Source organism: Podarcis muralis, chromosome 4 (genome assembly GCF_964188315.1).
Source record: "Podarcis muralis chromosome 4, rPodMur119.hap1.1, whole genome shotgun sequence".
Lineage (NCBI taxonomy): Eukaryota > Metazoa > Chordata > Lepidosauria > Squamata > Lacertidae > Podarcis > Podarcis muralis.
The window spans coordinates 56,602,762-56,627,310 of record NC_135658.1 but is presented as its reverse complement, the minus strand read 5'-3'; the positions used below and the strand labels follow the sequence as shown (position 1 = coordinate 56,627,310).

The window sequence follows — 24,549 nt, the reverse complement described above, 5'->3', positions numbered from 1 at the left end:
CTTTTGTTTGCGTAGTTTTATTGTTGCTGGGTTGCTTTATTGATTTATGCTTTTACTTAGTTGCTATATTGTATGTTTCACTTTTGTCTATTTAAATGTGTATATTATCTGGATACTTTTAGTATTATTATACAACTCATATGGAAACAAATACTGAAGCCAACTGATGTCTCTTTCCAGATATTGATCAGTTTCAAGCTAGAATGCATGCCCTTTTTACCTATAACTTACTGCCCATATATTGCTCAGATTTTATATTATATTAAAGTGTCCAGGCTATTGCAGACACATTCTTGGAAATCAGATAAGGTGCTGCAATGGCAAGGAAGAAAGCCCGGCTAGAATGGGCATGTCACCTCTTACATGGCACACTGGGGCAAAATTTGACTGTCTTATTCACAACTATGTTCCTATATAGTTCAATACCTTAGGTGTTGCTGATGAGCAGAAATAAGCTTGATAAAAATATCATCTTGTTTGTCCCACCAACTCTGCATTCTTCAAGTATGGTCCCATGTTTTGGGTCTTGGGATCTACATATTGAGAAGTGGACATTGCTGCCACTCAGTACAGAGAGGAACTCAACACAGATAGGTTTTATCTTCTTGTGCCACTGCATTAGCCTGATTATTTCCAGTTGTAGTAGCATACTAAAAGGCGATCTGTACTGAGTTCAGCATGTGTCATCAGGGGCCACACAGTCTTCTCTCATTCTTTCAGTGCATACTGCTAGACTGGATTTCAGCATGACTTGGCCCATAATCTTGGTCTGATCCAGCAGTGCTGCCACCAATGGATTTCTGGGATCCCACATGATATTGAATGCCTCTAGTACAATCCCTACACATTATTCATGGGTGAATTTCCACAACAGATCTTAGGCAAGTCAATTGAAAAAATTGCGTCCTGGTTTTTACTTTTTAAAATATGGCAACCCTATATTTTGGAAACTTCAGTAAACTACTAAGAACAGTGATTCAAGTAATAGTGGTTCCAAAACTTTGCAATAATGATATTATGGATGAAACCACTTCCCCCAAAGTAACACAGAAAGTTTCATTTTAGATTTCTTCTCTGAAAAACTTGGCTCATAATAAAAGGTACTACGTTGTTGGTTTTTTGTTGGTTTTTAAACTTCCTCAAGAAACTTGAGAAATCTTAGGATGACGGATGTATTCATGGGTCAAAACTGCTCTTCAAGTGAAGCATTTCATACTGAGCATGCAGGAAGCCAAGTATCGGTTGAGACGGAGGTGAAAAGGTGACACTTGTTTGCTGTAAATTATGTTTTATGTGTATCTGTTTGTACACTAAGACCTACAGTCTCATATCATGAAATGAATCTATTGTAACCCTAGTGCAACCATTTACCAACAGGGCTTCCTGAGCAAGTGGGGCTTATTCATAGGTAAGCATGCCTTGAATTTAGCACCGAATTAACAACTTTTCAAGCTACAATCATGTAAGCCTTTGGACTTCAAAGGGTGTTAAAACAAAATCAAAAACCATAAATAAGCTTAAAAATGCATTTATTGAAACAGCCAATAATAAGCTAATAATATTACTTTGTATCTAGTTCAGCACTAGGGTTTTATTCAGCATAAATCAATTGGAATTTGCTCCATTTTGTTTTCGATTATTCTAATAGCTTCCAGGATTTTAGCTAGCCCCTTTCATTAGCTAGCTGGGTTACCTAAGATAACCCAGTTAGGGCCACTTTTACACCTCCAGCACTGAACGCCACTAAGTGGAAGTAGTTTTGGGAGGTTTCCATGCAGGTGATATAACATTTAAAGCCCTACTAACTATGCTTAAGTAGCTCACGGGTGACCATGTCAAAACTATCAATATTATTATAGCATAGAAACACAGAAATTGCAACCTATAAAAATAGTTTCTCTTTTCATATATGCACAAAAGCCAATTAAATTGTGGAAATGTACAATAAATGTACCAAAAATATAGACTCCTAAAAAACAACGGTTTAGCATGTCTCTCAGGCTATCTCAACAATTTTATTTGTACAGCAGACATTTTACCAAATCATTACCTTCATGTTAAGATTTAACTAGCACTGCGATGTAAAATAAGGATTGAAAGAAAGAAGTGTCCACCCTTTAGAATTTGTATGGCTTTGGGAATATCTAAAATCAGTAAGTACAGTCCACAAATGATTACATGTCCATGGGTCAATGCTAAATTTGTCAGCTCTTTCCCCCACCCCTTTTGAGGGATCCTGTGCTTTCAACATTTGAAACTCAGCAAATAAGGCTTTCCCCACAAGTAGATGTACAACAGCTTAATGTCAAGTGGAAATTCAGCTGTTATAGGCATATTTGTTGACAAGCCTAGTCTATGCATACAATGGCATAGTGAGAAACGTTGAATAATTGCAATGTATTGCCACTGGAGTAACCAATAAATAGAGGCAACATAGAATGGACCCAGCAGGGACATGATTGCTGCTTTGTACATTGGAATAACCCATCTCTCACTCCTCTATTACACTAGATGCTGAGTTGCCGCACAGTTTGCTCTGGTACGTAAGGTTGTGTCTGAGTATCATCCTTTTCTGTAGCATGTCTCATGTTATTGCCATTGTCATTCCTACCAGTTTAGAATTTAAGCAAGTTCATGGAGATGTTTAAATTCACCTAGTGGTTCTTGCATTGCAAAAATCTTACAATATTAGGGAAGTGCTTTAATGATGAATATTCTTGACTGGTGAATATTCGGGGGGGGGGGGGGAGGGATGACCAGACCAGTTGCAGAAGTGGTTCTTTCTCTTTGTTGCTTTTAACCACATGTTAAATTGGTTTTACAGAGTTTATATATAACAGTGTTGGATTGGTTTTAAACAACAGCTTTCAACATGCTTTTCTTCCTGATAATGCAGATCTCATGATGCATTCTAGGAGTCTGGCTTTTGCATCAAGATGGCAATACTACAGTCCTTTAATTAAGTGCCTGAATGGAAAATCAAAATGCTCTGTAACTGAGTAAATGTTCTGCCTTTCTTGAGTGAGTGATATCAACAATGATAGTACTATGAGGGAAATGAGAGAGGTTTTGGGGGTTTTTTAAGTGATTGTTATTTTTTCCTCCCGAAAGGATGCAAGAACTGTAAAGTGCTTCAGCATAGCAACAGAAAGTAGTAAGTTCTTAGAGGACTTATGTCAAGACCAGGAGATACATCTGAGCATTGGCTATTTGTGGTTAAGTTTGGTGGGGTGCATCAGGTCCAACATCATATGGAGCAGCATTATATTCATAGAATGTTTCCAGCTAGAATACCAAGAGGGGGGAAAATACTTGATTAGTGGCATGACACTGGCTGTCTTCCTATTCATCACATTTCTATCGCACTCTTCTTCCATGAAGCTTCATTTCATCCATTGGGGTGATTCTATTTTATCTTCACAAGCCAATTAGACAAGCAGGGAAGGCTTGTCCACACTGCTGTTTACTGTGGGTTTGCAGCTTTTCCCAATCCCATTTAATTTGTGTAGTCCACAAACTGTTACCCTCAAACAACACCAGTCTTGATGCTTCCCCCCTGTAACTTCAAGCTCACTCAATACCGAGATAATCAGATAAACTGAGGATAATGAGTCTCCAAACTACTCTACTCAGGATCACAGAGTGGGTAGATCAATCATCTTCTTTCTCCTGTCTACATGCGCTATTCCCTTAATGTTTTCATTTCTCTTCCGACTGTGCTTGTACTATTTCTAGTGTGCTCCGAACAGAGAGAAGCATAGCCTTATTTCCCCCTCTTTTGATCCCTCAAGTTTTGCACAAATCCAGAAAGCTGTGCAAACAAACCACATTACAAATATCTACACCAGACACTGCACAGCAATCAGAAAAAATGTATGCTAAGAATTTACAGTTGTCTGACCCTGTGCTTTTTGCACACTTCCTGGGTGGTTGTTTTATAAGGTGTTCATTCAGCTATTGACACATGTGCCCTGTCACAACTTAAGAAGAAGAAGAAGATTTTGGATTTGATATCCTGCCTTTCACTCCCCTTCAGGAGTCTCAAAGCGGCTAACATTCTCCTTTCCCTTCCTCCCCCACAACAAACACTCTGTGAGGTGAGTGGGGCTGAGAGACTTCAGAGAAGTATGACTAGCCCAAGGTCACCCAGCAGCTGCATGTGGAGGAGCGGAGACGCGAACCCGGTTCCCCAGATTACGTGACTACCGCTCTTAACCACTACACCACACTGGCTAAGCAGCATAATCAACTCAACAAATCAGAAGGCAGGGACAAACACTAAAGGAAATGCCTGCTGGTATGTACATGGAAAAAACTAGTTGCTTCTTATATACAAATTCAAAGACATGCAGGTGTGGTCTAATATGGGTGGGAGGAAAGTGGATGAACAGCAGTTATTAATGCTCAAATGTTGGCAAACAAGCCCAAGGTGAGGTGGCTAAAGCTGCCCAATGAGCTTTAGTACTGAGTAGGAGTTTAACTTCCCACCTTCCTAGTCTTGCTTCCTAGTGGTTTGTTCACCATATTGTACTGATTGATTGTGGATACAGGATGTATAAAGGACAAATTTTGTAGGAAAAGCTAGTTTTTACATGTAGATGGCCACACACACACTGCAGAAAAGAGCAGAAAAACCCTACTTAGTCTACAGTCCATATATTTGCACTAGGGAAAACTCGTTTTAAAAGATTTCCCAGGGACCACACAAGCTAGCCCTTTGAACAATAGTTCAGTGAAAGGTAGAACTTACATTTGGAAAACTGAAATGTTCAGTCATAGAACACTTGGTAGTTAAAATTGTCAGACTTGATTTTGAAATTGTACGCCCCAGCCTTGCGTTGGTGTTGGAAAATTAAAAGACCTGTTATTGCCAGTATAAAAGCAAATACACCAATGACAATGAGGACTATGTAACCTGCTCCTAAGCCACGCTTTTCTTCAGCTGAAATAAAGAAAATAAAAATATTAGATGTGATGATATATTGGCTTGCATACACACAAAGCATTTAAAGTATATCCTTTTCCAAAACAGAAGCCTGGGAACTGTAGATTACCCAATACAGAGCTACAATTCCCATCACCCTTAAACTACATTTCCCAGAATTCCCTGGGTGACTGGGTGCCTTAAATGTGCTTATAAAACATAAAGGCAAACAAGGTAAAACGTTACCAGATTTCAAAAGTGCAATCCTATTCATGTTTTCTTGGAAGTAACTCCTCATCCACAATTCTGTTTACCCCACCACTTTCTCCCAGGAAAATCCACTCTTTACTGCTGAATTGGAGCAAACATCAACTGGGTTTTACGCAGACTGAAATTTGCTACAATTCAGCAGTGGAAAGCGTGTTTTCCCAGATTAAGTGGCAGGGCAAATCGAAAACTATTCAGACCCATGTCTAGAAAGCATGGCACAAGAAAAAACAACCCCAACTGGACCTGTACTTTCTAGGCACAGGCAAGTGGAAGAGGGGATGATTCCTATGTCTGTATAGGATTGCAGCCTTAATGTCTGCATAGATAATCCCATCTTCTCACTATCACAAATCAACAAACTGCTGCTCCTGCTCAGGGAGGAAAGGGATGGTGCCAGACAGAGAGAGATGACAGGATCTTGTGAGCTAAGCAGATCAGCAGTGGCCATGCTGCCCTCCTTCCTCCACATAAAGCCGGTGGAGAACTTTCAGACAACCACCAATGAAACTTATTTTTATTAACGTGTGGGGACTGGATAAATGCAATAGTCATGAGATTAGAATAGTGCCAGTACAGCATTAACAAACAATAATTAGTCCGCCGTGTTATCATCTTGAAGCACTTCAGTGCTTGCTGTGTGGCCCTATAAGGAGAGAGAAAGGAGGTAGAGTATATAAAGTGTGACACAAAGATTTGAAAATTAAAAACCGGCTGAAGGAATGGAGGGAAGTCACGAGCTCAGTAAAGAATTTATTTGTTTTGTTATTGGTATGTTGAAATATTGTGTTAAAAAAGAAATCAATAAAAAATATATTTAAAAAAAAATAAAGGAGGAGGGAGAAAGGAGAGTCAGAGGCAGTTTTAGGGTAGCATGACCAGAATGGAGTGTGAGAGGTGGGGGGGGGGGCATATTTTAGTGTCGCACAGGCTGCCGCTGAAATCTGAGAGCCTACAATCTGCCACTGAGTGAGTGAGAGAGCCCAGCATGGCTGATTGGTGCTCTGAGGTAAGCCAGATGTCTGGCTGCATCCCAGCCCAAGGCCTGATCCTGGAGCCAAGCGGCCTCTCTGGTTGGTTTGGGCAGGGGGTATGTGGTTCCACAGCACAGTTGTGTTGCTTAGTTCACAGCAGCCCCAACCCATTTATGACCATTCTTATCATTTTCACTCCTAGCTGTCTCTCAGTATTAATCTTTGCCAGCCTGGTGACTGATTGCTTACCACCAGATTTGCGCAGAGGCCCCCAAGATGCATTGGGCATTGCTATAGTTTCCCCAGTCCTCATCAAACGGAAACCATTGCAGTTCTGGAAGAATAAAAATGAAGAAACGTTAATTGGTAGCCTTCTCTTTTTCCAGTGCGAAATGTTTAGGTGCCTACCATTTTGCAGACCATCTTAACAGATTTTGCAAGCTCACTGGTGGAGGTAGAGGAGTGTGGGGGGAGCGCACCGCCCCTGGCAGCACGATCCTGGCAGGTGTCATCGCGCCTCCCCCCCCCGCCCACCTGCACTGGGCGCCCCGCCCCCGCCTGCTCTCCACCCCCTGGTGCCGGAGCATGAAGCTCCACCACTGTGCAAGCTACTAGTTTGAGAACTATTTGTACACCACCTAGACATTTAATGATATGGCAGTAGAGAAATACTTATATAAGTAAAATTAAAAACAGAACTGCTTGCATAGGAGAAAATATGTATCACATATTCTCTAAACTCAGGGGAATTTTTCCTTTTACAGTTCAGAAATACTTGCAGGTATAAGAATCCTCCATTAAGATCACTGCCAATACTAATTTCATTAACACAATATTAATTTACTTAATACCTAAGACTACAATAGGAACTAGTTTTCCATTGTACACTTTATATTTCTACTAAGAGATTTTTTTACAACTCCTTTTCCTGGACTTTCAAAGCTACTGCTAAGTATTGACTTCAATCCATAGCACTCAAAGTAGTCATTTACTAATATATTTCAAAAGGTCATCTAAGAAGGGTCAGCAACTAGGGATGGAATAAATTTGGTTTCTCTCATTTTCTAACTTTTCCTATCTGAAGCTCACTTCTCCATATAAATTTCCAATTTTAATTTTTTTAGAAGAGTCATCATAAAAATTTATCAGCAAACTTAGCCAACTATACACATTTTGCCTAGCATAATGCCTTTTTATATAATCTTCACTAATAAATGCATTTCTGTGTACACTGCTTGACTGAAGAACTGCACTGCAAAATTCAGAGATGTGCACATTTTGAATGGTGGCTGTGTTTCACATTTTGAGGGTGTACTGGGGGCTGCGGGGTAAGGGGAGAGAAGTCCAATGGGACAAGCAGGCATCTGCTCACACAACATTGGAGTCTGCCTTATATGTTCTTGGGTATTTTTACTGTTGTAGTTGGGGAATACAGGGGAAGTATATACCCCCTTCATCTTGTTTTCCAACAAGGTTTTCAAGTAGGAAATAAGAAAAGCTGCCTTACCGTCTTGCAACTACTCCTCGGAATTTCCAGACAAACATGGATTTTGCAATGTAGGTAAATCACTGAGTCATTGACAAAGGAAAATATTTTCAGTTTAAATTGGGCTTTGTTGGATATCCCATTCGAAATCATAGTGGTGTGTGCATTTGGAACTGGACAACTGAAAAGAGAACAGAATATAATTCAACACTGTCCATGCTAACTTGTATTTCTATTTTTGAGCTTCCTTCAAAAATTGATGGTAGCCGTCCAGAGAGAGAAAGTGAAGCAGACACACTTCTCTTGGCAGCTATGGAATAGCTTATAACAACAACTGCAGTAGCAATACCTAGCAATTTTCATTTTGTTTCCTAAGAGTATTCATACTTTATAATAATTTAAACAAGGCATATATGGGTGTACATTATCTTGTACTTGATCAAAAATAAGCTCAACTTTTCAATGCTGCCTTTTTGCTTAGCCCCCCCCCCCCCCCAACATAATTAATTTAATCCAGGAAGAAATACCACGTTCCTTTATAAAATCAATCCATGCTCAAGGGTAAGTTTTGTTTTTCTGTTCTTGTGAAAGCCCACTGTAGCTGCAGTCAACTTGGGTGTTCAGCATTTATATATACTGCTTGGGAGGATTCAAGTCACTTCATATTCATTAACTTAGTAATCTTTACAACGACCATTCACAGTGGTTCAATAAAATCATCCCAACATTACAGACAGAGAAACATTAGAGACTGAGAAATAATGGCTTGTGTGAACCCCAAGTAATAAGATGAAATCTAAAGAATAATTAAAGTAAATATTAAGCAATCACAGACTTGCCAACTCGAAATGATGCTCTTAAATGCTGTATTTTAATTTTTCAGATAGCACTACCTGGTACATGGTTTTTGTGTGACACCCTGAATATATTGCGTGTACCATACCTGCCATCTATAAAAGGAAATGACTGAGGGTCCTTTGAGTTATTAGTTGGAGTTGCCCAACATTCGCTGACAACCACCTTGAGGTTGCTGTCATGTCTCTGTATTCCCACTTCAATCATTAGGTCATCACTAGCAGAGATGGTGAAATTTTTGGGAATTGGAGCATTTTCAATGAATAGCTGCATTTCTGTTAAGAAGTGTCCTGATCCATGTAAATCCTCAAAAATGGTATAAACCCTGCAAGATAATCAGTTGTTAAAATTCATGGAGTGTTTTTTATGAGCTCTGTTCCTCTGTCCTATATGCGCATAATACCAGTATTCTTTCTAGATTCTGTGTACAACACTATGTGTACACGCACACACATAAAACAGAGTCAGACACAACAAATATACAACAAAAACCACAGAGCTAGACAGTGCTATATTCTATCCTAAAAAGCAGGTGCAACTACAGCTAGGACCAGAAATGGGGAGAATTGGTGGTAAGTGACTCCCCTAACAACAACTAACACTCAGCAGAACAGACACACACTACAACATTAACTAATTTAAAAATTACAATGTGCAGAACTGGGATTTATTAAAGAAAGTCTTCAGAGAAGCATTGGTATGGGCTGGCATTAGGAAGGGATTAGATCCCTTAAGATGGAAACTAAGCATAAACAAAATCTGTATCACTCCACCCAAAATGTTTCCAGTGTTCTTTCTCCTAAAAGAGTGTACTGTGAAGAGGAGTGGAAAACCATGACACAGTTCTGACAATTACCTCCATTTGGCCCTCCCAAAACCACTGTGATTGGAGAGAGCCCTGGCAAAATTATCCTCTGTTTGTAAGCTCCAGCTGCCTGTCACAAAACCCCATCCTCTCCCTCTTCTCTTTTATGGAGGTTGTAGAGAGTGTATCCATTTTTAGTAGGCTGTTATCTGAGTGTTAGTGTCCCTCTGAGTCTCTTGGAGGGGGTTGGATCTTCCCTACAATTCCTTAGTGCAGTGGTTTTCAACCAGTGTGCTGTGGCACCCTGAGGTGCCTTGAAGGATGGTCAGGGGTGCCATGGGCAACACTGGCCTCTGTCCCTCTTTCCTTCCCTCTCTCCTTTAATGCCCTCTCATGTATCTGGCTTGCATAGCTGTTTGTTGCAGCAGCCCTGGCTACAAGCTCCACAGGCAAATGGTGCCTCTGGGGCTGGTCAGTGGGTGCTTCCCAGGTCCCTGTGGGGCAGTGTGACAAGGCACCGCTCTTTGGGGTGGAAGGGGGGCGGCTCAGAAACCAGGGCAGTGGCTGCAACTGCCCAGAGGACTCCCAAGGAGAGGAGAGAGGAGGCTGAGGGAACACTCCCCAAGGGAGAGTGTTTGAAAAGGGGTGAGGGGCTGCCAGTTCTGCAGGCAAGGGGTGACATAACTGGGCTCCTGAAAGGGGTGCCACAGAAAGAATGTAGTTGGTTAAGGAAGCCGTGGACTCAAAAAAGGTTGAAAACCTCTGCCTTAGTGTATAATGAAATGAAGGTACACTGAACCATTTGGATTTGGGGTATTAACATTCCCACTTACCCTTCTGGAGTATATCCAGATGAAGTCAAGAGATCATTTTGAAACACACAAAGGATTGGACTGACAACCTTCAGGTGGCGGATGACCCTTGAAGAAAGCAGATCATTCCGAAGAACTGATTTTACTATGGTGTGTGTTGTGTTCTGAAAAAAAAACCCAAATGCAACAGAAGAAGAAAATCAGGGTTTGTTTGTTACATTTTAAGGATAACTTAAGAGGACACACTGGCTTCAGCAAATAAAACAGAACAATCGGGCATGGAACCTTTTCCATATGAGGAAGGATTAAAACAATTAAGTTTAGTCATCTTAGAAAAGTACTAGTGAAAATATGATATAAGAGTGAAAATATGGGCATTTGGTTGAAGGGTAGTATATAAATATTTATAAAATAATTAATACAATGAAATCAGGAGTGGATGGGGGGATTCTAGAACTGGCACATGTCCACTAATTCACACAACCCTCAGTTTATGATGGCTACCAGGAAATGTCACACCATCATGTCTCCGTAGCCAACCAACTGCATGTAGCCACCATTATGCACAGGGATAGGCTTTAGACATATTAATGCATGTGACAAAAAGAAAATGTAGTTCTTCCTGTATCAGGCCACAGAACAGACATGTTGATTATTTTTTATAAATACACCTGCATCTTTATTTATTTATTTATACCCCGCCCATCTGGCTGGGCTTCCCCAGCCACTCTGGGCAGCTTCCAACAAAATATTAAAATACAGTGTAGGCAGAACTATTGCCAATAGCTTTAAAACTTCAGTCTCCCAAATCTCTATAAAGGGCCATAAAGCAACTGCAGCTATATTCTGCAGATTGAATAGAGGCAGATGTTTCTTCTATACATCCTGACTAAAAACAATTAGCAGGTTAGGCCTCAGTGATGGAATCCACAGTGCTGTTTCTGCACAAGAGCAAGGAAAAGAAATGGAAGGTAAGAATATATTATTATTATTATTATTATTATTATTATTATTATTATTATTATTATTTATAGCAATGGTTTATATCCAAACTGCTCACCAAACCAAAAGCCTATATCTCATTCACTATCCTATTTTCATATGTAAGCAGTTTCTTTTAGGGATTGTGGGTAATAATTTTCCAACCTTCTCCGTTCTTAAGCAAGTTCCCCAGTAGTTTTGGAGGGTGCAAGTCTGAACTCTCTAGTTTCAGTGACCTTTGATGCTTACTTTGTTATCTCAATGAACTCATTATTAATATACTGTACGTCAGTAAATATCACTTAATGTTCTCTTCCGAGACTGAAGTGACTTACGGTTTGTACTTCAGTTCCGCATTCGTTCCACCCAGTCCGAAGTATGACATGACTGGAATTGCTGGAGCTTACATTGCAGTGGGGCCTTCCCAGGTACAGAGAAGATTCTGGGATAGATTCACGCTTCAAAAAGTCCTTCTGAATGGTGATGACAATTTTTTCAATCTCGCAAAGCACTCTGACTGCTTTCTTAATTAAAATCCCCTGGGAAGGCTTACTGGGTGGTAAGGATGAGACTTGAACATTCAGTGTTGTGTCTCTAGATGCATTGCTAAATATAGTGCTGGTGGTTGCATTTTCCAAACTTCTGGTTTTGGGGACAGAAGAATCCTCTCCAGCAGGTGATGGCACATGGTTTGAAGTATACAGATCTGTCAAAGGTAAAGCTGTGCTGCTCAGGTCTTTTGTCTGGGTACCTCCTGCATCAGGGTTGGGAAAAAGTGCTACAGAGTGGAAGGGAAAGGTATGGCAACTTGCATTATTCAATTAATTTTCTTACAGGGAGTCAACCAGAACACATTATTAAAATGGGTTTAAAGTGGGAATGTTGTTCCATTTAAATTTTCTCATCAAAAGGAGTGGTTTCAGGAAGGCTGAAATATTCCCTTTTAAAAAGCTTAAATTGTACCAATAGGGCTTGTTGAATTTTTCAATTTTCAGTTCCAAAAGTGAAAGGTGCTAAAAGGTTGTAACATGACTTGGGAATAAAAAGATCTTTTGGTTAAATGAATATAATTTAATTTTGCTTGGTAAATAAAAGGTGTGTAAAATTGCATAGAAGTCATTTAAATGATTGCCATTTAGTGAGCTGATGTCACAATGCTATGTAGGCCATTGGAATTGACTATGTTCTGATACCACTGAGGACAGAATTAATTCAGCAAGTGAAATGCTTCCTGAATAGGTGAACATTTTCAAGCCTTTCCCAAACAAACACCAAAAGGGGTGGAGGGGTGGGGAGAGCTTTTCAGTTCTGCTGAAAATGTTCACAGAAATGAGCCCCCTTTCTGCATTACAAAACACTGGACTCCAGTGAGCAATATAATGTAATATATATAATTGATCCAGCAGCACCTTATTTCAGGCTTATTTTGTGTGAACATCTGCTACAGTATGTTTATAGACTGTATTGTAATCCCACCTATGGTGAATTTGCTAAATATGCTCTGATCTTATGTTCATAAGGTGAAATGAAAGTAAATATTGAAACATTGCCTTCACAGTTTCTCCCGGGTCTCTCAGCATTCGCGTTGACAAATCCTTCTTTGCAGCTGCATTCATAAGATCCATAAGTATTAGAGCAAGATGCATCAGAAGAACAATCTGTTTCTTCCCTCTCACACTCATCATAATCTGTTTTTTTTAAAATAATAATAATAAAGAGAGTAACAATTCATGAGTGAATATTATTTAGCTGCACTTGCAGTTATAGTACTGGCAGTGTTTTAAGCCAGCATTCTCACAGGCTATCGAGAAGTTTTTTTCTACCTTTAAGTACCAACCCCAGCTGGAAGGGCTTTGATTCACCCCACACCATGATCATCAGCTTTCTCCAAAAGATCCCAGCCCTGGGTCCTAATGCTACCAGTTCCATACGCCTGAAGAGGGATTAGCCCCCACCCCCAATATGATGCCAAGGGTGGACAATGCATGTAGGAGATTTTCTAGAGGAGATGTCATTTTGACTGAGGTGAGGTGCTATTTCATAGCAATCATTCCAAGGCTGCAATCCTTTAAGATTTACTAATGAATAAACCTGCATAGGATTATGCCGCATGAAGTGTGTGTGTGTGTGTGTGTGTGTGTGTGTGTGTGTGTGTTTTAGATGCCATTTTGGAGATGCTGCTTTTCTACTGTTACTAAAGGAGGTGATTAGACTGGGAAGCAAGGACATGGTTTCAAACCCTCCCTTGGCCACAATGCCCACTGGGTGACTCTTTATAGACAGTCACACTCTCTCAGCTTCACCTACTTCACAGGGTTGTTTGGGGATAATATGGAAGTGGCTGCACCATGTACCTTGAGCTCCTTGAAGGAACAGTGGCATATAAATTAAGTAAAATAAACAAATAAAATGCAATGTCAAGAATGGTTCTACATTTGTGACCGAACATAAGCTGTTTTACCTCGGAAATGATGAATCATACATTTTATTTCATGAGATAAATAGCCAGTACAAACACTAAAGGTCCCATAACAGCTTTTCATTTGTCACTTTCATTCATGACCTACTTTTAGAATTGAAGTCTGAAGTCCAGCACTTACCATTTTTCAGGGTTTGAGAAATTACAACAATAAACTATTGCTTACCATGTATGGAGAGACTGCTGTTATCAATCATGAAATGGCGGCTGTGGAGAAAGGCCTCAAGGAAAGAACTGGAAACGTTGTTTGCATCCATGTCTGCTGGAATCAGGAGGTTGAAGCTCACCACTACACTTCCATTAGTCACACTCGTTATCAACATTTTAATCAAGCCAGCATCCATTTTCGGAAGAATATTAAGGGGCAGAGACGTACGGACCTATTGTCAAAACAGAATGAATGTAGTGGATAAAAATGTGCAGTGAGAATGACTTGGATTTTGTGTGCAGGAAGTTTTACAGACAACTCAACATATCAGGCACTGGGAACTGCTTCATGTTTGAACCCAAGATTAGAGAATATTCAGAAGATGGGGTGGTCCTGCATCAGGGAACTGGACCAATAATGCACAATTCTTTCTTACTACCCTTTGAACTGATTGGACCAGCATAGTTTTACCCTTTTTATTATAAATGAGAAACCCGCATTATAGACAGGTATGAACAGAAGGCTGTTTCCCATAAGTAGGTACCTAGCTTTTCTCTTTTTTTGCAAACTGTTATTTTAGGGTTGTCTTGTTTTAGTTGTGATCTTATCATTTTATGTTTGTAAGCTGCCTAGAGAACAATGTTATTGTGCAGTGTTGTATAAATAAAGTTAACAACCACCACTACAAGACAACTTGATTTTTCATCATTTGATAACTCTCAGTTGAATGTAGGAACTTTATGGGGGGGGGGGACAGGGATGTGAGGTGGCAAAAACCACCTCCTGATGCACCTGAATGCATCCTGCTGCACATGCATAGAGCCTGCCCTCGACTTTGGCTGAACATGTGGGAGCCAAGGGATACATGGAGGTTCAGGTTGGGTAGTGGCAGTGTGGATGTGAAGGTGAGAACATGGCTCTGATCACTGCTTCATACTTGCAAGACAACACGATGTTGCAATCTTCAAGTGATGAACACACGTCAGGTTCTTGCCACAGGACTACCAGATTAACACATTATAAAGCCCTAATTGAGGCCCACGATTCAAGATCACCTGAGAGACAATGGTTGTGTACCTCATTCCTCTCGCTGTGCTCTTCCGCCCCACCCAAATAAAAATCTGCTCGGGAGGGTCTTCCAACACTCTGGAGCAGGTTTTGAGGGGGGTGGGGGCTTCAGGAGAAAGGAGAGAAGTGAGAGAAGTGAGAAGGACAACAGGACAACCCATTAAATACATAATTATACCCATTTTCTTTCATACTGAGTTTTCCCACTTTATCATATTTACTTACCTCGGTGAAAAACAACTGTGTAAAATTTTGATACTCTTCACTACTTGTGTTGCTGAACCCTGAACTATAGTTGAGATTTGATATCCTGACGGTTCCACTGAGTATCTGGGCAGCTGTGAGATTGGAGGAAAAAATGTAAACATACACAGTTATAAGTGTGATATTCAGAATACAATTTCTATGCCTCTAGGAAATTTCAGATAACTCTTTTTCTAAACTCAAATAGCAAAGCTGAGTAAAAAGAACTTTAAAAGAACTGGAGGAAAATAACAAATGTTACTTTTAGATACAGAGAGTTTTTCTTCACTATTGGGCTGTTCTGGATTTATGAATGAAGAAGCAGGTATTCATAAGACATGACTGGCTTCAAAATTTTCATTCCCTCTTAAGAGCAGGAAATGTGAAAGGTCACATTCACATCATTTAAAGTGCTCTTAAATCACTTTAACATTCATGGTTTCCCCCAAAGAATCCAAGAAACTTTAGTTTGTTGAGGGTGCTGAAAGTTCTTGGGCGATCCCTTCACATAGCTACAATTCCCAGGACCCTTAACAAACCACAGTTCTCATGATTCTTTGGGGAAAGCCATGACGGTTGAAGCGGTATAAGAATGCTTTAAATGTATGGCGTGGATGTGACCCAACTCATTGACAAGCTAAATGGCCAAAGTTTTGTGAATAGTACTCCTCTTCTTCTTCTTCTTCTTCTTCTTCTTCTTCTTCTTCTTCTTCTTCTTCTTCCCATATTTAGCATTCCCCTATAAGTATAAAGGGCTGACATTTCTCTTATAGACTTGTGGTTGTCAGATTATAAAAAAAATTAACTTCTAAGAATGTTTTGCCTGCCTTTACTTTATATTGTATACTTTACTCTATGCTTTATACATTTTGCTCTTCCACTGACTGTGCTGATGGAGGGAGGTGCTGCCAGCATTTTATGCCTCATTGGCTGCCCAGGCAGGTGGCAGCCAATGCCCTTTCAGCCTGTGAGGCACCTCCCCCCACCCCCCAAGAGCAGGTCTCTCATTGGCCAAGCTAAAATGCAGGAGCTGCCCGAAACTCCAGCCAGCTACCCAGGCGGCCAGTGGAATTCCCCAACAGCCACCTGGTCATGAGCGTTCTGGCTGCCCAGGGATGGCAACCGAGTGCAAGGATCCACAACAACCGCCCACCCGGAGGAAAGGGCAAGTGTCCATTACCTGTCTTTACTTTATGCTGTACTGGTATGCTTTTATTTCCACAAACTTCTGTCACAATTTCAACAGTGTACAAAATCCCAGGTTCTAGTCCGGAAATAGTCAGGTTGTGGCTCTGGGTTTTAAGCACTCGTATAAGCTCCTTTCCATTAAGCAACAGAAACTCGAAAGAAGTATTTAGTGGAACATTTGTGGTCCAAGTTACTTGAAAGCTGGTACTGGTTATATTGGAAAAAATAATATTTGAAGCTGGAAAGCGCATTAAGAAGAAAAAGAGATGGCAATTAAATCTTTGAAGGAAGGAAAACAAAGAATTATCTTAGAAACATCTCTTCCATTTGCCACATTTTAAATGAAAAGTTTAATGAAAAGTTTTACAGATTTTACACTAGAAAGAATCCCCTTCCCACAGCTGCCACATTTTGGAACAAATTTGATCTCCAAATAAACTATAGACTAGTGGCAATTAAAGGTGGCAGGAAAGTTGAGGTAACTTTAAACTATGTTCAAAAAACAACAGTGTTTGGATATTTGGCACCTAAGGCAAAATTAATATATCTGAATTCAGTAAGAGAAAGCTACGTGAAACTTTTAATTTCAAAAAAGTAAGACTATGAGCTAGTTAACTTATATAGATATTAAACACACACTGTATTTTAGGTGCTTTTACAAATAATAAATGATAATAAAAGTGCACTTTCTTAGAATAATACTGGAATATACATGTTACCAGTCAAACTAGAATTTGACAAGGCTTCTTTTGCCCTTCTGTTATGTTTATAGGATACCTCTTTGAAAGAGGGGAAGTACCCTCAGTCAGTGAGGAATTGGCCTCAATGCTTGCCAGAAGAATCTTACTAGGGAGAGGTGGAAACTGGGTTTGGAGAAAGCATGCCTCCTCTGAAGCAAAGGTTCTACCAGGGATAGGAAAGCCAGATCACATTGCAGCCAACCCTTTGCAGGGCTCATATGACCAGTGGGGCCACCTACTGGCATGCAGCACAAAATTTAAACCGCCAGGATCGGATCAATTTGGGAGCTCTGATTGGGTAATCTGAAGTGCTCTCTGAACTGTCCCTTGGCAAGCACAGCTTGTATTCAGCACCATTTAAATTTGACTCTAAATGCAAGTTGCACTGCTTTTGACTGGTGCCAGATCCAGTTGGGAACTCCTAATCAGAGCTCCTAAATGGACCCATTACTAACAGTGCAGCTTGCATTCAGCAACAAATTTAGACAGTTCTTCTGTACTTTGGACATCTACTCTGCAAACAGGAGATGTAATTGAGTGAAACTAAGAGAAAGGTGTGTGCTTAAATCTCAAAGGAATTTAAGTGTTTGACTGGCCTGTAGCCATTCTCTTGCATTTTCTACACACACTAACCCTCAATGTCTTTTTCTACATACTAACAAGTTGATTTTAAGGAAAGTTTTAGTGTAAAGGCAGACTCACCGCCACAATCTGCGGCAGGGGCGGCAACTGTGTAGCCCCCAGACAAAGATGGTAATGTTGTGGATGGATTTTTCTCAGACCAAGATCTGTTATCTTTCCCCATCTCTTTATCAAGGGTATGATTGAGAACATAAAATGTGGGGTGTTGGGTTACATTCAGGGCTGAAGTTGCATTTTGCTGAGAACTTCTCTCAGTTATGAGGCCAGGTGTGCTTGTCTCTACTTCAGAGCCATTTCTCACAAAAGGATAAACTGTAATATTTGAAATGCCAGGAAACATGGACATTGAAGAGTTATGCCTTTCTTGTGTTGTTGATCTCTCTTCAACTAAGTTTTCATTTGATGAAGTTACATTGTCCCACTTTTTTGTCACCAGAGGAGGAGTTTCTGAAGTACTCAGGGTATTATTATTCCTGACATACCCTGTGGTAGTTACATCTTCCCACTTTTTTGTTACTGGAGCAGGAGTTTCTGAAGTACTCAGGGTATTATTATTCCTGACATATCCTGTGGTAGTTACATTGTTCCACTTTTTTGTTACTGGAGCAGGAGTTTCTGAAGTACTCAGGGTGTTATTATTCTTGACATACTCAGTGGTAGTTATATTGTCCCACTTTTTTGTCACCAGAGCAGGGGTTGCTGAAGTACTCTGGCTGTAATTGTTCCTCACATACCCTGAAGTGGTCATTCTTTGAGATGCTGACAGGGTTTTGTCTGATGGAAGAGTGCTTGACTCTTGGGTCCCATTTGAGGGCAATATCATTGTCTCAGTGGACTTAGACGTGAATGAAGTCACTGCCCTTACTTCAGACATTGCCAGAGGAGTGGAACCTGTTCCAGGCAGTCCTTCTGTAGCATTTGCTTCAAATGCAGGCACCATTTCTGTAACGGGATCCACAATATCTCCTGGAATACAACATTTACGCATTTGACACAAACCGAAGTGTACAATATGAGTGGTATTTCCTTGGCAAACAACTATACATGAAACTACTGTACTAGTATAAATCAATTAATAATAAATATGAAACACTAGTCTCCTTTATGTCTTATTCCATGAGAAGGGCCTCCATTTTACTGGACTCACCTCTGACATTGCACTTGCCCATCTCCTGACGTCCTGACGGTACAGAGGAACAAAGGCAGCTGCTGACTAACACTGAGTCAGAACAGTGATCCATATGGCTCAGTACTTGCTACACTGACTGGCAGTGGCTTCCCAGAGTCTAGACAAGGTTCTCCTCCAGGGATTGAACCTGAGACCATTGCTCGACCATTGAACTACAGCCCTTCCCCATTCACACGAGGCACCTCCTTGCACAGAGTAGCCTAAGCAAGTATGTGTGGCTCCTCCTGCAGGCCTTCCCTCCAGGTGTGAAGGTAGATCTGGGTGAGCAGTTGGAATGCTGGGGGTGCTTCCACCTGCATGCCATGCCTTTAATTGGTCCAAACCCCTTCATGTAAACAAATGCACAAAGCGGGGCAAAGTAGAATCCTTTTCAATCCATGTGAAGAAGAAAAAAGCCTCCACAGAAAAACTAGTCTGAATCTTACCTTCACAGTTTCTCCCAGGTCGGGATGGATTGGCATCTGTGGTTGTCTTGCATCTGCACATATATGAGCCCAATGTATTGATACATTCCGCATAGGTGCAACAATCATTCTCTGCCCGGGATGCACATTCATTCCAGTCTGTAATTCAAAAACCAAAATTCAATAAGCGAAGCAACTTTGGTTAGGTTAACTGGGACTAGAATGAGAAATAATGCAGTAATTTCTCCAAGGCCTGGGAGATCTGCAGACCTAATACTAGTTTCCTCTGTAGTATAACTGAGAAGCTATGCAAGTTTGACATTAAATTAGATAGCCTACCTTCTACTCGAGAGCTATTCTGGTCAACAAGGAATGCGGAACTGTTGAACAGTGATGAAATCATTGGCTCAAATGCAGACAAGTCTTTTGGAAATAATGGGTCTTCTACTATGATTTTAAGTCTCACAACAATGCTACCAGCTTTAAGAGAGTCTATTTGCACTTTCAGCTTTCCCATCTGGTATAATGCAGACATATTTGAAGGAAGTGACTTTCTGATCTGAAAACAGATAAGAGAACTATTGCTAGTTTAATGTAAAACTATATACGCTGAATTTTGTTTTCCACAACACTATCATGTCTGTATTCAGAATTTGTAGAAAAACCTATGTTCCATGGTGCACCCACAAAAAAGTGGTAATTTAGTAGGCTACCTGAAACTTCTATTAATTCAGATGGTTCTACACAGTTGTCATTCACTTGCTCCACAATGGTAAAAAAGATGTAGCAGTTTAGTTAGGATAGAATATAAATTAATGCCCTATACCTATAGTATCCAGTTAAAGTGTTCCAACTCATAATGTGCCTCTTTTCCTTTATTATTTGTCACTACTTTACAAGAATGATGTTGGTGGGGAAACAACTGACCCCTTAAGAAACCATGTTGGAATTTATGCATGTTATGAAAGAGGATTTGTTGCATTGGTGAAGGAATATGGTAGCATTATCAGCTTAACACTTAAAATGGAAGTTGTTCTTGGTGCAGTTATCATCCTATATCTTTTGCTAGGACCCTCTGCTATAAAATATTGTGAATAAAATATCCCGTTTTTTGGTTTTTTAAAAAAGGAGTATATATTTTTAATATTACCTCAGTCATCAAAATGCTAGAAAATGCCTGATATTCGATACTGCTAGTGTTGAGGAGCTGATCCGTGAAGTTATAATTCAATATCCTTATTGTTAAACCAAATACTAAGGCATCTAAAAGACAAAATATTAAGTGAGTAATATGGGTGGTGGGGTGTGATATTCATTTGAGAACAGACAGATCTATCAAAACACATTTCAAAACTATATGACTATATGACAAAACTATATGAATTAGTAGTTCATACTAATTATGTGACAGTAATTAATCTAGGCAATGAAGATTAGCTATAAATCTGCACTGACTCGTTCAAGTGGGCTGAGTAGAGATGATGAAATGCAGCTGAAGGTCTGACCTGAAATATGAACACAATATCTTGGACAGTCCGGATTTATACTAGGAAAACCAAATTCTAAAATGGTTGTTACCTGTCTTTACTCTTCTACTTGAGACAATCTTTTTGCCACAGTCTTCAGCACTGATGTTCACTGTGTACATTATGCCTGCTTCCAGATTGAACACATCTAGTTTGGTATCATTGGTTTCCATTTGTTGCACGAGTTCTTTGCCTTTGTATATTTCTATATTGAACGAATGGTTCCGTGTCGAATTCACACTCCAAGCCACTTCAAAACTGCTGCTAGTAACACTGAAGATCTTGTGGTTTCTAATAGCTGGAGCATCTGAAATAGCAATTAGGTGAGAGGTACCACAGTTGCATGTGTACTATGTAACCTTACTCAAAGAAGTAATCCCTGTTATAATCCATGAGCTTTATTCAAAGGTAAATATGCATACAATTGTAGCCCTTAAGTAATAATAGGAAGACAAATTCACTGTGCATTTATATAAAATTGCCTCCTGACATTAAATGAAAATGCTAGCTTGACCATTTATAATCCTAATCCTACTTTAATCATTTGTTAATTCATTCAGTTGCATTTGTGGCATGCACAATCTCAAAGTCTCTGATTGGCTTACTGTAAGATAAACACACAAAATTAAAACTAAAATGTTACACACTACAGTAGTGGTTTTCAACCAGTGTGCCATGGCACCCTGGGGTGCCTTGAATGATGGTCATGGGTGCCGCGGGCAATACTGGCCTCTGTCCCTCTTTCCTTCCCTCTGATGTCCTCTCGCATCTTTGCCTCCCAAGGGCTTGCACAGCAGTTTGTTGCAGCAGCACTGGCTACAAGCTCCCCAGGCAAATGGTGCCTCTGGGGCTGGCCAGGGGGTGCTGGTTGCCAGGAGCTGGTGACCTTGGAGTAAGCAAGTGAGGGAGCCCAGCCAGCCAGTCCATCGGCCCTTGCTGTTGGGAATGGACAGACAAGTCCCAGGTCCCTGTGTAAGGAGCAGTGTAAGGAGGCCCCTCTCTTTGGGGCGGGGGGGGGGAGCAGTTCAGAGACCAGGGCAGCAGCTGCAACTGCCAAGAGGACTCCCAAGGAGAGGGGAGAGGAGGCTGAGGAAACACTCCACAAGGGAGGGTGTTCAGAAAAGGTTGAGGGGCTGCCAGCTCTGCGGGCAAGGGGTGACATAACTGGGCTCCTAAGCCCCACAGGGGTGCCGCAGAAAGAATGCAGTTGGTCAAGGGAGCCGTGGACCCAAAAAGGTTGAAAACCTCTGCACTACAGAATTAAACAAAAAGAAAACGTCTGCTACACACCTATTATTTTCTTTTTTCTTCCTTCATTGTTCACTTGTCTATAGTTCTTTAAGTGAGGAAAATACAGTTACCAGCAAAAATCTGAGCTATACCATTATCACTGCTATACATGAATTCTTACCTTTTTGCCTAGATATAGAACCTTATATGCATTTATTTGAGATTTGGAGATAAAAAATGCTTCATCGACTTCAATAGAAATGTTCGAACTCAGCTGAAGTCAGCAAAGTACATAGACAATATAAAATGTATCCCAAGCCCCTAATGATCCAGGATTGCTTCCATGTACATGAAGGACTTGTGGGACTGTTTACTTTTGGCCCCAAGGGTTGAATGGTCAGAGGAATAGCTGACCCTCCAGATTGTTAGGGGCACAGTGATAAAAAGGGAAATAGGGGGCTCAGAATTAATGGTTTTGGTTTCTGACAAAAATATTCTAGGAGCTTGTTATCTGCCCAACTTATATGTATTTTTAAATAGACAGACACTGCAAACTACAAGAGGTGTCCAGGGCTCTTTCCTCCAAAGGAAAGAGATCTTATAAAGCTGATCTTAATCTCTGGGCTACTCAGGGAATAAGAGAATGTGAAGAAATACATTACAACATCTGGAAAAGACATCACTATAATGAGATCGAGAAACTGCATGTCATTTTTATTTTATTTTTACAAAATTAATACAAGATTGACTTGTGTCAGCATTCCTGTGACATACAAAGGTAAAGGTAAAGGTACCCCTGCCCGTACAGGCCAGTCTTGACAGACTCTGGGGTTGTGCGCCCATCTCACTTAAGAGGCCGGGGGCCAGCGCTGTCCAGAGACACTTCCGGGTCACATGGCCAGCGTGACAAAGCCGCATCTGGCGAGCCAGCGCAGCACACGGAAACGCCGTTTACCTTCCCGCCAGTAAGCGGTCCCTATTTATCTACTTGCACCCGGAGGTGCTTTCGAACTGCTAGGTTGGCAGGCGCTGGGACCGAGCGACGGGAGCGCACCCCGCCGCGGGGATTCGAACCGCCGACCTTTCGATCGGCAAGCCCTAGGCGCTGAGGCTTTTACCCACAGCGCCACCCGCGTCCCCTGTGACATACAAAAGTAGTATAAAAAAAAAAAATGATGTGAGAAATAGAATGGTGTTCAGTTTAATGACTTTTGTGTGTGTGTGTGTGTGTGTGTGTGTGTGTTTTTAAATACTACTTTTGTGACATACAAAAGTAGTGTAAAAAAACACACAAAAGTCATTAAACTGAACACCATTCTATTTCTCACATCCAAAGTATTTGGCTACCAATGACAGTCCTGCCATGCAGCAGGGTGAAATGATTTGCTTCAGGCGAATTGGTGTATATTTGGAGCAACAAGACTTTTCTAAAGTGTCAACCCTAGTGTGGGGGAGGCAAAATCTGTGAGCCACTTCAAGCACCAAAATGTCTTGGGCCAACATGGATTGTCACAAGATGAATACATCTACATTTCTTAAGAAGTTAAAGCAATATAAAATGTTGAAGATTTATATCATATTATTTTGAGGGGGACTTCTTTTAATAAATGCATTCTGAATTCTGCAATTGAAACATTATTCAGAGCTGTATTAAAAGGCAAATTCACAGGAGTTCTGTTACATAAATAGTAGTGGTATGCAGGACTGTGGAAACCACATGCCATGTCTTGACAGGAGTTAAATATTCAACAGCGTCATGTTTACTCATTCATGCAAATGTAAGTTTCTTGATTCAATTAGCTTAAAGAAGTGGCTAAATCTACAGCAGAATAAGCAATTATGCAAGCCATTAGAATTCTTCAGGCAAAAACCAACTATGTAGAAAAGACTAAATCTTCAGTACTTCATTGCTAGAGAACTCACATTTCTCAAAATGATATTTTGCTGCAAGAAACAAAGTTTTCAATACAGAAAACTTTATCAAGGAAGCTTTTGTGTACCAGTCTGAGGCCTCAAAATGGCCAAGTATATTTACAGACCAAAAGTATTGCTGCATGCTACCCCGGTCTCTGAGCAGTAAAGGGTTCCAGGTGCTTATACTCAGGGTCTGGTTTCCTTGGAATAAGCCATAGCAGAGACTGTGGTGTCTTTATGATATATGGTTTATTTACACATGTATACAACTTCAGCCTATGATGGAGGGGATCACATAATTAGCACCCCAAGAAGGTCTTGTTTCTCCCATAGGTGCAGCCTTGAATTCAAGTAGACATCAGCCATGTCTCTCTCTCTCTGTCTTTCCAGCATTTTTGCATCCAGTTTCTAGCTCACATAACTCCTAACTCTAACTTCCCATAGTTAGAGTTGGATTCCAGCAGAAGTCAAGCATGGCTCTGACCCCAGCTTCTGCCTGCAACCAGCCTCCAGGTGTTACACACTCTGGCTTTTGTCTTTCTCACCAGACAGGTGGGGGAGGGGGCCCATCCATTTGCCCCTGGACACTGAGCAACTTCTTTTGTTATACTAACCATGGTCCTTCGGACCATTAACTCTCTCACACACACAAACTTGCCTGACCTCCATTAGAT

At 40.7% G+C, this 24,549-nt stretch overlaps 1 protein-coding gene across 1 annotated transcript in view; it reads right to left on the bottom strand.

Moving 5' to 3' along the window:
- Window positions 1-1,578: 1,578 nt before the first annotated feature.
- Window positions 1,579-24,549, bottom strand: part of UMODL1 (uromodulin like 1) — a 35,250-nt gene continuing 12,279 nt past the window's right edge. Inside the window, exons 6-22 of the mRNA XM_077927792.1 lie at window positions 20,784-21,038; window positions 20,356-20,468; window positions 19,545-19,764; window positions 19,227-19,364; window positions 17,673-18,578; window positions 16,223-16,468; window positions 15,025-15,137; window positions 13,750-13,963; window positions 12,596-12,792; window positions 12,068-12,117; window positions 11,440-11,911; window positions 10,145-10,287; window positions 8,595-8,831; window positions 7,673-7,832; window positions 6,415-6,499; window positions 4,751-4,942; window positions 1,579-3,285 (exon numbers count right to left, since the gene is read on the bottom strand). Coding sequence (XP_077783918.1) covers window positions 4,770-4,942; window positions 6,415-6,499; window positions 7,673-7,832; window positions 8,595-8,831; window positions 10,145-10,287; window positions 11,440-11,911; window positions 12,068-12,117; window positions 12,596-12,792; window positions 13,750-13,963; window positions 15,025-15,137; window positions 16,223-16,468; window positions 17,673-18,578; window positions 19,227-19,364; window positions 19,545-19,764; window positions 20,356-20,468; window positions 20,784-21,038 — 3,722 coding nt within the window. The 3' untranslated portion in view covers window positions 1,579-3,285; window positions 4,751-4,769. The remainder of the gene's footprint in view (window positions 3,286-4,750; window positions 4,943-6,414; window positions 6,500-7,672; window positions 7,833-8,594; window positions 8,832-10,144; window positions 10,288-11,439; window positions 11,912-12,067; window positions 12,118-12,595; window positions 12,793-13,749; window positions 13,964-15,024; window positions 15,138-16,222; window positions 16,469-17,672; window positions 18,579-19,226; window positions 19,365-19,544; window positions 19,765-20,355; window positions 20,469-20,783; window positions 21,039-24,549) is intronic.